At 50.3% G+C, this 12,397-nt stretch overlaps 1 protein-coding gene across 1 annotated transcript; it reads right to left on the reverse strand.

Moving 5' to 3' along the window:
* Positions 1-4,713: 4,713 nt before the first annotated feature.
* Positions 4,714-12,194, reverse strand: FBXO27 (F-box protein 27). Its single transcript, XM_011973355.1, has 6 exons — positions 12,102-12,194; positions 11,457-11,852; positions 10,885-10,996; positions 10,704-10,799; positions 7,580-7,715; positions 4,714-6,260 (listed from the first exon to the last, which is right to left on the reverse strand). The coding sequence occupies exons 2-6, from the start codon at positions 11,824-11,826 to the stop codon at positions 6,117-6,119; spliced, it is 858 nt and encodes a 285-aa protein (XP_011828745.1). The 5' UTR covers positions 11,827-11,852; positions 12,102-12,194; the 3' UTR covers positions 4,714-6,116.
* Between the last annotated feature and the right edge of the window lie 203 nt (positions 12,195-12,397).

Consider the following 12,397-nt stretch of genomic DNA (forward strand, 5'->3'; position numbering starts at 1 on the left):
GGAGGCAGAGGTTGCAGTGAGCCCAGATCACGCCACTGCACTCCAGCTGGGGCAACAGAGCAAGACTCCATCAAAAAAAAAAAAAAAAAAAAAAAGAACAAACGAACGAAAGAAAGAAAATGTAGTTTTTCTGTGGGTGCAGAATTGCTGTAAAAAAGACATACCTATAGATTCTAATATAATTCTAGGAAATGTGTAGTCATTATATGACAACTTAAAGAAAAAAGAAGGTGAAGGATATAAAGCTGGAGAATTTAATATCAGCAAAGGATGGTTTGATAATTCTAAAGAGTTTGGCTAAAAAAATATCAAGGTAACAGGAGAGGCAGCTTCTGCCAACCAAAAGGCAGCAGATGAGTTCCCAGGTGCTAGTGAGGAAATCATTGAGGAGGAAAGATATCTGCCTAAAGAGGGGTTTTTGTTTTGTTTTGTTTTTGAGACAGAGTCTCACTCTGTTGCCCAGGCTGAAGTGCAGTGGCACAATCTCAGCTCACTGCAACCTCCACCTCCTGAGTTCAAGCGATTCTACTGCCTCAGCCTTCTGAATAGCTGGGATTACAGGTACCCGCCACCATACCCAGCTAATTTTTATATTTTTAGTAGAGATGGGATTTCACCATGTTGGCCAGGCTGATCTCAAACTCCTGACCTCAAGTGATACGCCCGCCTTGGCCTCCCAAAGTGCTGGGATTACAGGCATGAACCACACCTTGCTCCGTCATGAAAAGGTTTGTAATGCAGACTAAAGTGCCCTATTCTAGAAAAAAAAATGCCTCAAAGGACATTTATTAGTAAGGAAGAGAGGTGAGTACTTAAGGCAGGTAGGGATAGGCTGACCCTACCGTTGTGTGCAAATGCTGTCAGATTTATGATCAGGCTGCCCTTACATAGAAAACTGCTAACCTCCAAGCCTTCAAAGATAAGGCTGCCAGTCTTTTGGTTGTACAACAAGAAGGCCTGAACAACGAGAACCCTTCTTCTGGGTTGGTTCCACCGACGCTTTGTCCTTGAAGTTAGGAAGTACCTTGCCAGTAAGTTACTTTGATATTAGACAATGTCCCTGGCCACCAAGAACCTCATGAATTCAACACTGACGGTGTCAAAGTGATCTCATGGCCCCCAAACACAAGGCCTGTACTTCAGCCTCTAGATCAGGGGGTGATAAGGAGCTTTAAGGCTCATTACACACTGTGGAAAGGACTGTCAACACCATGGAAGAGAAGACTGATATAGAGAACATTAGGAAAGTCTGGAAGGATGACGCCACTGAAGATGCCGTCCTTGTTAGAGAAAAGCTACGAATGCCATTGAGTGAAAATAATAAATTCCTGCAGGAGAAAACTGTGTCTATATGTTGTACATGACCTCACCGGATTTACAACAGAGCCAATCAAGGAAATCATTAAAGAGATTGTGGATATGGCAAAAAAAAAAAAAAAAAAAAAAAAAAGTAAGGGGTGAAGGGTTTCAAGCTATGGATCTTGGGGAAATTCAAGAGCTAATAGATTCTACACCAGAGGAATTAACAGAAGATCTTTTTTTCTTTTTTTTCTGAGATGGAGTCTCACTCTGTCACCCAGGCTGGAGTGCAGTGGCGTAATCTCGGCTCACTGCAATCTCCACCTCCCAGGTTCAAGCGATTCTCCTGCCTCCGCCTCTTGAGTAGTTGGGATTACAGGCGCCTGCCACCATGCCTGGCTCATTTTTGTATTTTTAGTAGAGACAGGGTTTTGCCATGTTGGCCAGGCTGGTCTCGAACTCTTGACCTCGGGTGATCCACCCACCTCCCAAAGTGCTGGGATTACAGACGTGAGCCACCGTGCCCGGCCAGAAGATGTTAATTGAAGATGTTTTTGACTTCTTTCACGACATGGACCCTTCTATGATACAGGAACTGACACTAAAGCAAACCGTGGAAGGTTTGGTGCCATATAGAAACATTTTTAGAGAAATGAAAAAGCAAAAAGTCAGACAGAAACTATGACGTATTTCTGTAAAGTACCTGCCTCTCCTGCCTCCCCCTCCACCTCCATCACCTCATCCACTTTTGCCACCTCTGAGACAGCAAGACCAGCCCTCCTCTTCCTCCTCCTCTTCAGCCTACTCATTGTGAAGACGACGAGGATGAAGACTTTTATGATGACCACCTCCACTTACTGAACAGTAAATGTACTTTCTCTTCCTTACAATTTGCTCAACAGTTTCTTTTCTTTAGTTTAGTGTAAGAATACAGCATATAATATAATAACATATGAAGTATGTGTTAATTGACCATTTATGCCATCAGTGAGGCTTCTGGTCAACAGTAGGTTATTAGTAGTTAAGTTTTGGGGGAATCAAAATTTATACTCAAAATTTTTTTTTTTTTTTTTTAGATGGAGTCTTGCTGCATTGCCCAGGCTGGAGTGCAATGGCATGATCTTGGCTCACTGCAACCTCTGCCTCCCAGGTTCAAGAGATTCTTCGGCCTCAGCCTCCCGAGTAGCTGGGATTACAGGCGTGCGCCACCACGCCCAGCTAATTTTTGTATTTTTAGTAGAGACGGGGTTTCACCATGTTGACCAGGCTGGTCTTGAACTCCTGACCTTGTGATCCACCCACCTCGGCCTCCCAAAGCGCTGGGATTACAGGTGTGGGCCACTACACCTGGCTATCCTCAGATTTGTAACAGCAAGGAGGGTCGGCACCCCAACCGTCACGTTGTTCATGGGTTAACTGTATAATGTGTGGATCAACCGTGTAATGTTCGCACATCACTTCATTCTCATGGATTCAGCATAGTACTTGGCATGGGGCAAATTCAAATTTTTACTTTTTGGAACTTTGTGGAAGTTTTTTTCCCCAAGTATTTTCTATTTTTATTTATTTATTTATTTTTTGAGACAGGGTCTCACTCCATTTCCTAGGCTGGAGTGCTGTGGTTTCAATATCCAGGGCTCCAGTGATCCTCCTACCTCAGCCTCTCAAGTAGCTGAGACTACAGGCACACGCCCCCCACCATGCCCAGCTAATTAAAAAATTTTTTTGTTGCAATGGGTCTCACTATGTTGTCTAGGCTGGTCTTGAACTCCTGGGCTCAAGCAGTTCTCCTGCCTAGGCTTCCTACAGTGTTGGGATTATAGGTGTGAGCCACCATATCCAGTCTTTCCCGAATATCGTCTTTTGTTTGTGACAGAGTTTTGCTCTGTCACCCAGGCTGAAGTGCAATGGTGTGATCTTGGCTCACTGCAACCTCCGCCTCCCAGGTTCAAGTGATCCTCCCACCTCAGGCTCCCGAGTAGCTGGGACTACAGATGTGTGCTGCCATTACTGGCTAATTTTTTTGTTTGTTTGTCTGTTTTTGAGACAAAGTCTCCGTCGCCCAGGCTGGAGTGCTGTGGCGCGATCTTGGATCACCGCAACCTCTGCCTCCCAGGTTCAAGCAATTCTCCTGCCTCAGACTCCCAGATAGCTGGGATTACAGGCACCCGCTGCCACGCTTGGTTAATTTTTGCATTTTTATTTTACTTATTTTTTGAGACAGAGTTTTGCTCTTGTTGCCCTGGCTGGATACCAATGGCATGATCTTGGCTTAAGGCAACCTCCGCCTCCCAGGTCCAAGCAATTCTCCTGCCTCATCCTCCCAAGTAGCTGGGATTACAGGTGCCCATCACCATGCCTGGCTAGTTTTTTTGTATTTTTAGTAGAGATGGGGTTTTGCCATATTGGCCAGGCTGGTCTCGAACTCATGACCTCAGGTGATCCACTCGCCTCAGCCTCCCAAAGTGCTGAGATTACAGGCATGAGCCACCACACCCAGCAATTTTTGTATTTTTAGTAGAGACGGGGTTTCACCATGTTGGCCAGCCTGGTCTCGAAGTGACCTCAGGTGATCCACCTGCCTCGGTCCCCCAGAGTGCTGGGATTACAGGCGTGAGGCACCGCGCCCAGCCTCCCGAATATTTCCAATCTACAGTTGGTTGAATCCACAGATGCAGAAGTCACCCACACAGACGGCCAACTGTGTATGTTTTTCTTATTCTTTTATTTTTCCATCTGGCTTATCGAAAGCTTTGAGCTGGCCGGCAATGGATTTAATCTCTTTTACTCCTACTTGGAGGAGACGGTACCTATAAACTGTTAACTGTATTTGACCCACCAAAAACTCATTTTGGGAAAGTCTTGGCCCTTTCTCTTGCAGCCCACAGAAGAGAGGGAAAAAAGCCAAAGGTGTCACTTGGGCCATGCTTTTTGGTTTCCTTATTGTAGCCAGCACTCACCAAAACCAGCCAGGGGATCCAGGGAGTCACCTCTCCAGAGGCTGGACCTATTGTCTTTTTTTTGAGACAGAGTCTCGCTCTTTCACTCAGGCTGGAGTGTAGTGATGCGATCCTGGCTCACTGCAACCTCCACCTCCCGGATTCAAATGATTCTCCTGCTTCAGCCTCCCGAGTAAGTGGGATTATAGGCACCTGCCAGCCACCACCCCAGCTAATTTTTTGTATTTTTAGTAGAGACGGGGTTTCACCACGTTGGCCAGACTGGTCTTGAACTCCTGACCTCAAGTGATCCACCCACCTCGGCCTCCCAAAGTGCTGGGATTACAGGTGTGAGCCACCGCGCCCAGCCTCAGCCGGTGTTTTCTTTTGTACGGTTTCCCTCCTCAACTGGGACTACTTACGATTCTCAACCAAGGCAGCAACTCTGCATTTCTACTAAAAAGATCTGAAGCAGTTTTGGCAAAATAAGAAATTTATTACATATGATTGGCAGATACATGCTGCTGATATATTATTCTTACTGTTTGAAAAAAAAGTCAAAATGAAAAATAATGTTATTTTAATTTTAAATACCACACAATTACAGGTCCTTGAGGATCGGGGATGGGCTCAGGGAATTACCTCGTTTTTCAGAGAAATCAGAGTGGGCAGATCCATCTCCAAATTCTTTTTTTATTTTTTATTTTTATTTTTTGAGACAGTGTCTTGCTCTGTCATCCAGGCTGGAGTGCAGTGGTATGATCATGGCTCACTATAGCTTCAACCTGGGCACAAATGATCCTCCCACCTCAGCCTCCCAAGTAGCTTGGATTATAGGTGTGTACTATCACACCTGGCTAACTTTTGTATTTTTTGTAGAGATGGGGGTCTTACTACATTGCCCAGGCTGGGCTTGAAGTCTGGGGCTCAAGGGATCCTCCCACCTTGGCCTCCCAAAGTGCGGGGATTACAGGTGTGAGCCACTACACCCGGCCCAATTTTTTTTTTTTTTGAGACGGAGTCTCGCTCTGTTGCCCAGGCTGGAGTGCAGTGGCGCAATCTCGGCTCACTGCAGCCTCTGCCTCCCAGGCTCAAGCAATTCTCCTACATCAGCCTCTTGAGTAGCTGGAATTACAGGCGCCCACCATCACACCCGGCTAATTTTTTGGATTTTTAGTAGAGACGGGGTTTCACCATGTTGGCCAGGCTGGTCTTGAACTCCTGACCTCAGGTGATCCGCCTGCCTTGGCCTCCCAAAATGCTGGGATTACAGGCATGAGGCACTGTGCCCGGCCCAGACTTTTTTTTTTTAACGTGGATTTTCAGCTGCATGACCTGGTCCCAGCCCTGCAGCTCGGAAGCCCCAGGAGGTGAGGTTCACACCCTTAGGGCTAGGACTTTCTGAGCCCTAAGGATGAGGCTCTAAGTTGAGAGACGAGTAGAGGGCTTCTCTGAAGGGACCAAAGAAGTCCCTACGGCAGAAACAATAGGAGACAAGAGGTCAATGGCGGGGAGGGAAGGGGATAGGACAGAGGGGTCTGGGGCTGGATCGGAGGGTTTTGGGTGGGAAGAGAAGAGAGGGGAGGGCGAGAATTCTTCTCCAAGATGGGCGTTCCCCCAGGCTCACCTGTGGGTTCCCCTCAGTAGAGTAGGCCCCCTCAAAGCAGCAGCTACAGTAGGTAGATAAGATGGAAGAAGCTTCTTCTGGTAGTTTCTAGAACCTGAAGACGGGGCCCGTCAGGGCCTTTGATTGGACCCAGGAATTCTCAGTATGCCAGGGAGGTACAAGTGGTCAATTGGTTAATGGTGAGTCCCAGCCAATGGTCCCGGGCCCTGGAAGGCACAGTCAGGCTGTCTTGCAAGAAGGATAGTCCTGGACTAGGACAGATGGACTCGTACGATCACACTGGAGTTGGTCACACGGGCTCCATAGTGGCCAGCCCAGAACTGTGTGTCCTGGCCCCAGTGTTCGAAAGACACAAAGCGGACGCCCATCTTGATGTTGGAGAACACGTGGGTGACCTGTAGGCAGAGGAGGGGCTCAGCCCCGTTGTGCCACAGCCTCCCCTCTAAAGCTGAGGTTGGGGCCTTCTGGCAGATGGTTACTTTCCAAGGATGGCTATAAAATCTCCCATTGGGCCACATGTTCTTCTAGAATCTTACAGAATCTTCCACTCCCTCATCAAAAAGTGGAATCTGGCTGGGTGCGGTGTGGTTTGCGCCTGTAATCCCAGCACTTTGGGAGGCCGAGGCAGGTGGATCACTTGAGGCCAGAAGTTCCAGACCAGTCTGGCCAACATCGTGAAACCACGTCTCTACCAAAAATACAAAAAAAAAAAAAAAAATTAGCCAGACTTGGTGGCATGTGCCTGTAGTCCCAGCTACTCGGGAGGCTGAGGCAGGAGAATCACTTGAACCTGGCAGGCGGAGGTTGCAGTGAGCCGAGATCACACCACTACACTCCAGCCTGGATGACAGAGTGAGACTCTGCCTCAAAAAAAAGTAGAATCTAATTCCCTTCCCCATGAATCTAGGTGGCTTTGCTTGTCACCAAGAATGTGGTGAAAATTATGCTCAGTGACTTTGGCCAAGTGACTTTTAAGGCTAGGTCAGAAAAAGCAAGGCAGCTTCTATTGTTTCTCTAGAACCCTCCTCCCTGACAACCACATAAGCATTCTGACTGCCTAGGAGCCGCCATGCTGTGAGGAAGCCCAAAGGACCCCAAGCAGAGAGATCCCATGGAGAAGCTCTGAGTCGAAACGAAGAAAGAGATGTTTGGCCAGCCACCAACTGCTACACACACACCACCCACCGCCCTGGCCTGCAGCTCCAGACATCGTCAGAATGTCACTGTCTGAACTTTGAAAGGCAGGAGCCAGAACTGCCCAGGTGAGCCCTCCTGAAATTACTAACTCATAGAAATCACGAGAAGTAGTCAAATGACTATCATTAATTTTTTTTTTTTTTTGAGACAGAGTCTCGCCCTGTCACCCAGGCTGGAGTGCAATGGCGGGATCTCGGCTCACTGCAACCTCTGCCTCCCAGGTTCAAACGATTCTCCTGCCTCAGCTTCCCAAGTAGCTGGGACTACAGGCACCCGCTGCTATGCCAATTTTTGTATTTTTAGTAGAGATGGGGTTTCACCATGTTGGCCAGGCTGGTCTTGAACTCCTGACCTCGTGATCTGCCTGCCTTGGCCTCCCAAAGTGCTGGGATTACAAGTGTGAGCCACTGCACCCAGCCAGACTGTCATTGATTTTAAGCCACTAAGTTTTGGGGTGATTTATTTCGCAGCAATAGGCCCCCAACATCCTTTCCCCAAACCTCCATAGGAGACTCACGTGAAGGCAGGCATTGTTGTTCCACTGTGGGATGGGATCAGGCACAGCAGAAAATTTATCTAGAACAGTCTGGTTGGCGTCTAGAAGTTGGACAAGGAGTCTATACATACAGCCACTGTCGTGTCGGGCTCCCCACCTGTGGGAGGAGAGAGGCCATGAAGGCTGGACCTGCCACCTCATCTCTTTGGGTATCTGCCTACCTTGTCCTGCCTTGTCCGAATGCCCTTCCCATGTATGCAAATCCAGTTCCTCTAAAGTGACTCCTGGGAGGTGATCTCTGGACCCTTGGAATGTTGTGTCAGACAGGAGTGTCTTTAATGGTGACCCAGGTGGTACTGGATAGTCCACCAATGTGATTTAGGGCAGGGGCCAGTCACACTCATAGAAATAGTCTCAGTGGGGAGTCTCCAGAAAGACCCACCATGTGACTTTCTGTGGGGGCTGGGAGTCGGGGAACATCAGCTGACCTGGAGGCTGAGATTAACCACGTGGGCAATTGATCAATCCATCACGCCTATGTAATGAACCCAAGAAATACTCTGGACACTGAGGCTCAAGTAAACTCCCTTGGTCAACATAATTCCATGCATCTTGTCACACATCAGTGACAGCATGGTGACACATCCTGACACCATGGGAGAAGGACAACAGAAGCTCTGTGTTTGATCTTTTTCCTCGATGCTGCTCTATGCCCTTCTTTTCTTGGCTGACTTTAATCTGTGTCTTTTCACTGTAATAAACCAGAAGTGTGTAGTAGCTTTTTGTGAGTTCTTCCAATGAATTATTGAATTGTGAAGGTGGTTTGGAAGTCCTCCAAACTTGCAATTGGTAGAGTTGTAGAGATGGGGTTTTGCCACGTCACCTAGTCCGGTCTTGAACTCCTAGACTCAGGTGATCCTCCTGCCTCTGCCTCCCCAAGTGCTGGGATTACAGGCATGAACCACCATGCCCAATCAGATTTTGTTTTTAATTACTACTCATCAAACTACATATTTGTATTGTTGTGACATATTGTGTCAGAAGTGAGGATGGTCTTAGGGATTCCATCCCCGAACTTTGTAATGAGCTCTAAACTTCTCACAAATATTGATGCCTGTCTGGGAATGGTGGCTCATGCCTGTAATCCCAGCACTTTGGGAGGCCAATGCGGGTGGATCACTTGAGGTCAGGAGTTCGAGACCAGCCTGGCCAACGTGGTCAAAATACAAAATTTACTAAATATTCTACTAAAATACAAAATACAAAAATTACTAAAAATTCTACTAAAAATACAAAAATTAGCCAGACATGGTGGCTGCCTGTAATCCCAGCTACTTGGGAGGCTGAGGCAGGAGAATCCCTTGAACCTGGGAGGCAGAGGTTGCAGTGAGCCGAGATCCCGCCATTGCACTCCAGCCTGGGCCACTGAGTAAGACTGTCTCAAAAAAAAAAAAGTGGATTTGCTAAGGCCCCAAATTTCCAATGGCCACTTTGCCTGGCTCCCTAGTAGTCCTTACATCTGGGGACGACACCTTAGTGAGGGGCTTTTTTCCTATAAAACTAGAGAAGGGGGACACTGAGAAAGAGATTGGGGAAGGAGAACCATATGATGCTTCCCACACAGATGTAATCTATAGCAGATTAATTGTATAATAGGGGGTTTCTGGCTGTAGTGGACCTGAAATTTGACTCCCATAAAACCATCTGGGTTATATACCCCCTGGAAAGTCTTCATGCACCCCAGTTTCAAGACCATCGATACAGAGGACAAGCTCCGGAGTCAGATGAGTCTGGGCCTTATACCAGGTTCTGCTAAGCCCAGGCTGTGTGACTCAGGCAAGTCATCTCCTCCTTTTTTTTTCTTTTCTTTTTTTTTTAGGTGGTGTCTCACTCTGTTGTCCAGGCTGGAGTGCAGTGGCACCATCTCAGCTCACTGCAACCTCCACTTCCCGGGTTCAAGTGATTCTCTTGCCTCAGCCTCCCAAGTAGCTGGGATTACAGACGCATACCACCACTCTTGCCTAATTTTTTGTATTTTTAGTAGAGATGGGTTTTGCCATGTTGGCCAGGCTGGTCTTGAACTCCTGACCTCAAGAGATCCGCCCACCTCGGCCTCCCAGAGTGCTGGGATTACAGGGGTGAGCCACCATGCCCAGCCTGTCCCAATCTCTCAGTTGGTGGCATGTGCCTGTAGTCCCAGCTACTCGGTAGGCTGAGGCAGGAGAATCACTTGAACCTGGCAGGCGGAGGTTGCAGTGAGCCGAACCTCTCCCCTTTCTCAACCTCTCAGTTTCCTGCGAAGCTCTGAATGATCTGAGGGCTTGAAATACACCTTCCCACAGGATCAAGGTTCAAAAAAGGTGCTCATATAAAGTACTTGCTATGTGCTTGCCATGTAATAATTGTCACTGCAAAAGCCCTATCTTGTAAACAGGGAAAACAGAGGCATGCTGTGACTTGCCCAAGGCTACAAAGCCGCAGGCTAGGGTTTGAATCTGGGAGGTCTGGCTCCAGAACCTAAGCTCTTGGCCAACTATGCTATGTTTTCTCCTCCTAAGGCAAGGAGCATCTCATTCATTTACCGACAAGACTGAGCTGGGCCCAAGGCCTCTCATCTTCTGTTTTCCAATCCACATCCCTTTGGGCATGAGCAGAGAGGCTCAGGGCGTGTACTCTGCTAATCACTAGAACTGTGAGTATGTTTGTCACTTCACCTCCCTGAACTTCAGTTTCTTTTCTTTTTATTCTTTTTTTCCAGGACTGAGTCTCACTCTGTTGTCTAAGCTGGAGGGCAGTGGTACAACCTCCGCCTCCTGGGTTCAAGCGATTCTCCTCCCTCAGCCTCCCAAGTATGTGAGACTACAGGTGCATACTACCAGGTCTGGTTAATTTTTTTGTATTTTTAGTAGAGACGAGGTTTTGCCATGCTGGGTGGGCTGGTCTCAAACTCTCGACCTCAAGTGATCTGCCTGCCTCCACCCCACAAAGTGCTGGGATTATAGGTGTGAGCTACCCTGGCCGGCCGGAACTTCAGATTTTTTATCTGTAAGGAGGGGTTAGGAGGCCTAAATTAAGTCACCCATAAAAAGGTCATGTCACATGTGGTCAGTGCTTAGCAAGGGGCTATTTTAATCGTCACACTCACCAGTCAGAGACACAAATCTCAATCCTGCCACTATCCAGCAGTTCTGGCCACAGACCCTCCTCCTCTAGGTCCAAGACCTGCTTCTTGCGACACCAGCTGGGAAATGCAGGAGATAGGGTAATGAGAACAGGCAGGCCTTTCTCAACAAGGCGCTGGACCTTAGGATAGCAGGGGCATTCACCTGAATGAGGTCACGAAGCACGTCTGAGAAGGGGCCCCGGGCACGGTTGTCCTGTTTTCCTCCACCACCCAGCCGTCCCCACCGTGCTGCACCATCCACTTTCGGAGGCCTTCTGTGAAATAAAAAAGGCTTGTGCCCAAGTTCCAGTCGCCCGCCTGTTGGTTCCTAGTGAGACTCCTGGCCCTTCCCACCGAGGCCCCGCCCCCTGCCCCTCCCACCAGCTCACCCAAAGCCCCGCTTCTCTGACCCTTCTCACCGATTTGCAGCAAAGCCCTGCCCCTCCAACCCCTCTCTCTGGCTCCCAGAACTGCCCCATTCCTACCCCTCCCACAGGCAACCAGTGAAGCCCTGCCCAGCCAGCCCTGCACCCTGCGTGTCGATGCTGCCTCGCCCCTCCGACACCTCCCACCGGCTCCCAAAGCTGCCCCGCCCCTCCGACTCCTCCCACCGGTCCCGCTGCGGCCCTGCCCTTCCGGCCCTTCCCACCGGTTCCACTGCGGCCCCGCCCCTCCGGCCCCTCCGCCGCTCCCACTGTGGCCCAGCATCCTGGACTTCCTCTTTGGAGATCCCACCTTGGCCGCAGGGGTTGCGAATAAGGTTGCGTCCGATGGGTCTGCGCGCGCAGAAGCGGCCAAGGGGGCAAGGCCTGGCGTTACGGGCGGGAGACTGGCAGCTGCGGGCGAGGTGCAGTAGCGCGCGGCCGGTGGCGCTGGGATCGCGGGCCAGGATCAGTAGCCACAGGGCCTGGCCGTCCACCAGGGCTCGCCAGCCCCGGCACACTTGGCGGCAGCGCCCGAGAAGCGTGCGCGGGGGGACGTGGCTCAGCACCACCAGAAGCAGCTCCGGGGGCAGTTGGCTCAGGTCCAGCGCCTCTTCGGGTTCCGACTCCGCCTCCGTCGCGGGGACCCGGGCGGCCCGGCCCCTAGAGGCCCAGGCGCCCATGGTCCCCCCGCCAGGCCCGGCTGTGGCTGCGGGAGAGGAAGGGTCAAGGCGTCAGGGACCAGCAGCCTCCGCGGCGCGCAGCCTCTGCCTGCCCTGACTCAGCCAGCCGCACCCCTACCTTCACCATCCCAGAGCCCCGTCCCCGAGTCCCCATCCCCCAGCTCGTCCTTGATAGCCCCGATATCTCGGAGACCCCGCGGTCTGTGTGTATGCCCCGAATTGCGTGCAATCAGCCCCCCTCGGCGGCCCCACCGACACCCCACCCCAAATCCTACCCCAGGGCCTGGCGGCGCTCCTACCCGGGATACCCTAGCTGTGTTGCAAGCTCCCACGCCCCTCTGCGTCCTTTTAACTCGCCGGCCCCTCCCCTCTTACTAGCCAGCGTCACCCACCCCTGCATCCTGCTTCTTACTCCCCAGCCCCTCCCACCTACTCCCTTCCCCTCTCCAGACCCAACCTGCTTCCTGCGAGGGGGCCAGGTGGGGAGCCAGGGTCTGCCGCTCACTGCCTTCCCCTCCAGCCGGTCCCTTGAAATGTCCCTAATTCGTTAGTGGCAATGAGACGTCTGGCT

The sequence above is a fragment of the Mandrillus leucophaeus genome, unplaced genomic scaffold, assembly GCF_000951045.1.
Source record: "Mandrillus leucophaeus isolate KB7577 unplaced genomic scaffold, Mleu.le_1.0 Scaffold137, whole genome shotgun sequence".
In the NCBI taxonomy this organism is placed as follows: domain Eukaryota; kingdom Metazoa; phylum Chordata; class Mammalia; order Primates; family Cercopithecidae; genus Mandrillus; species Mandrillus leucophaeus.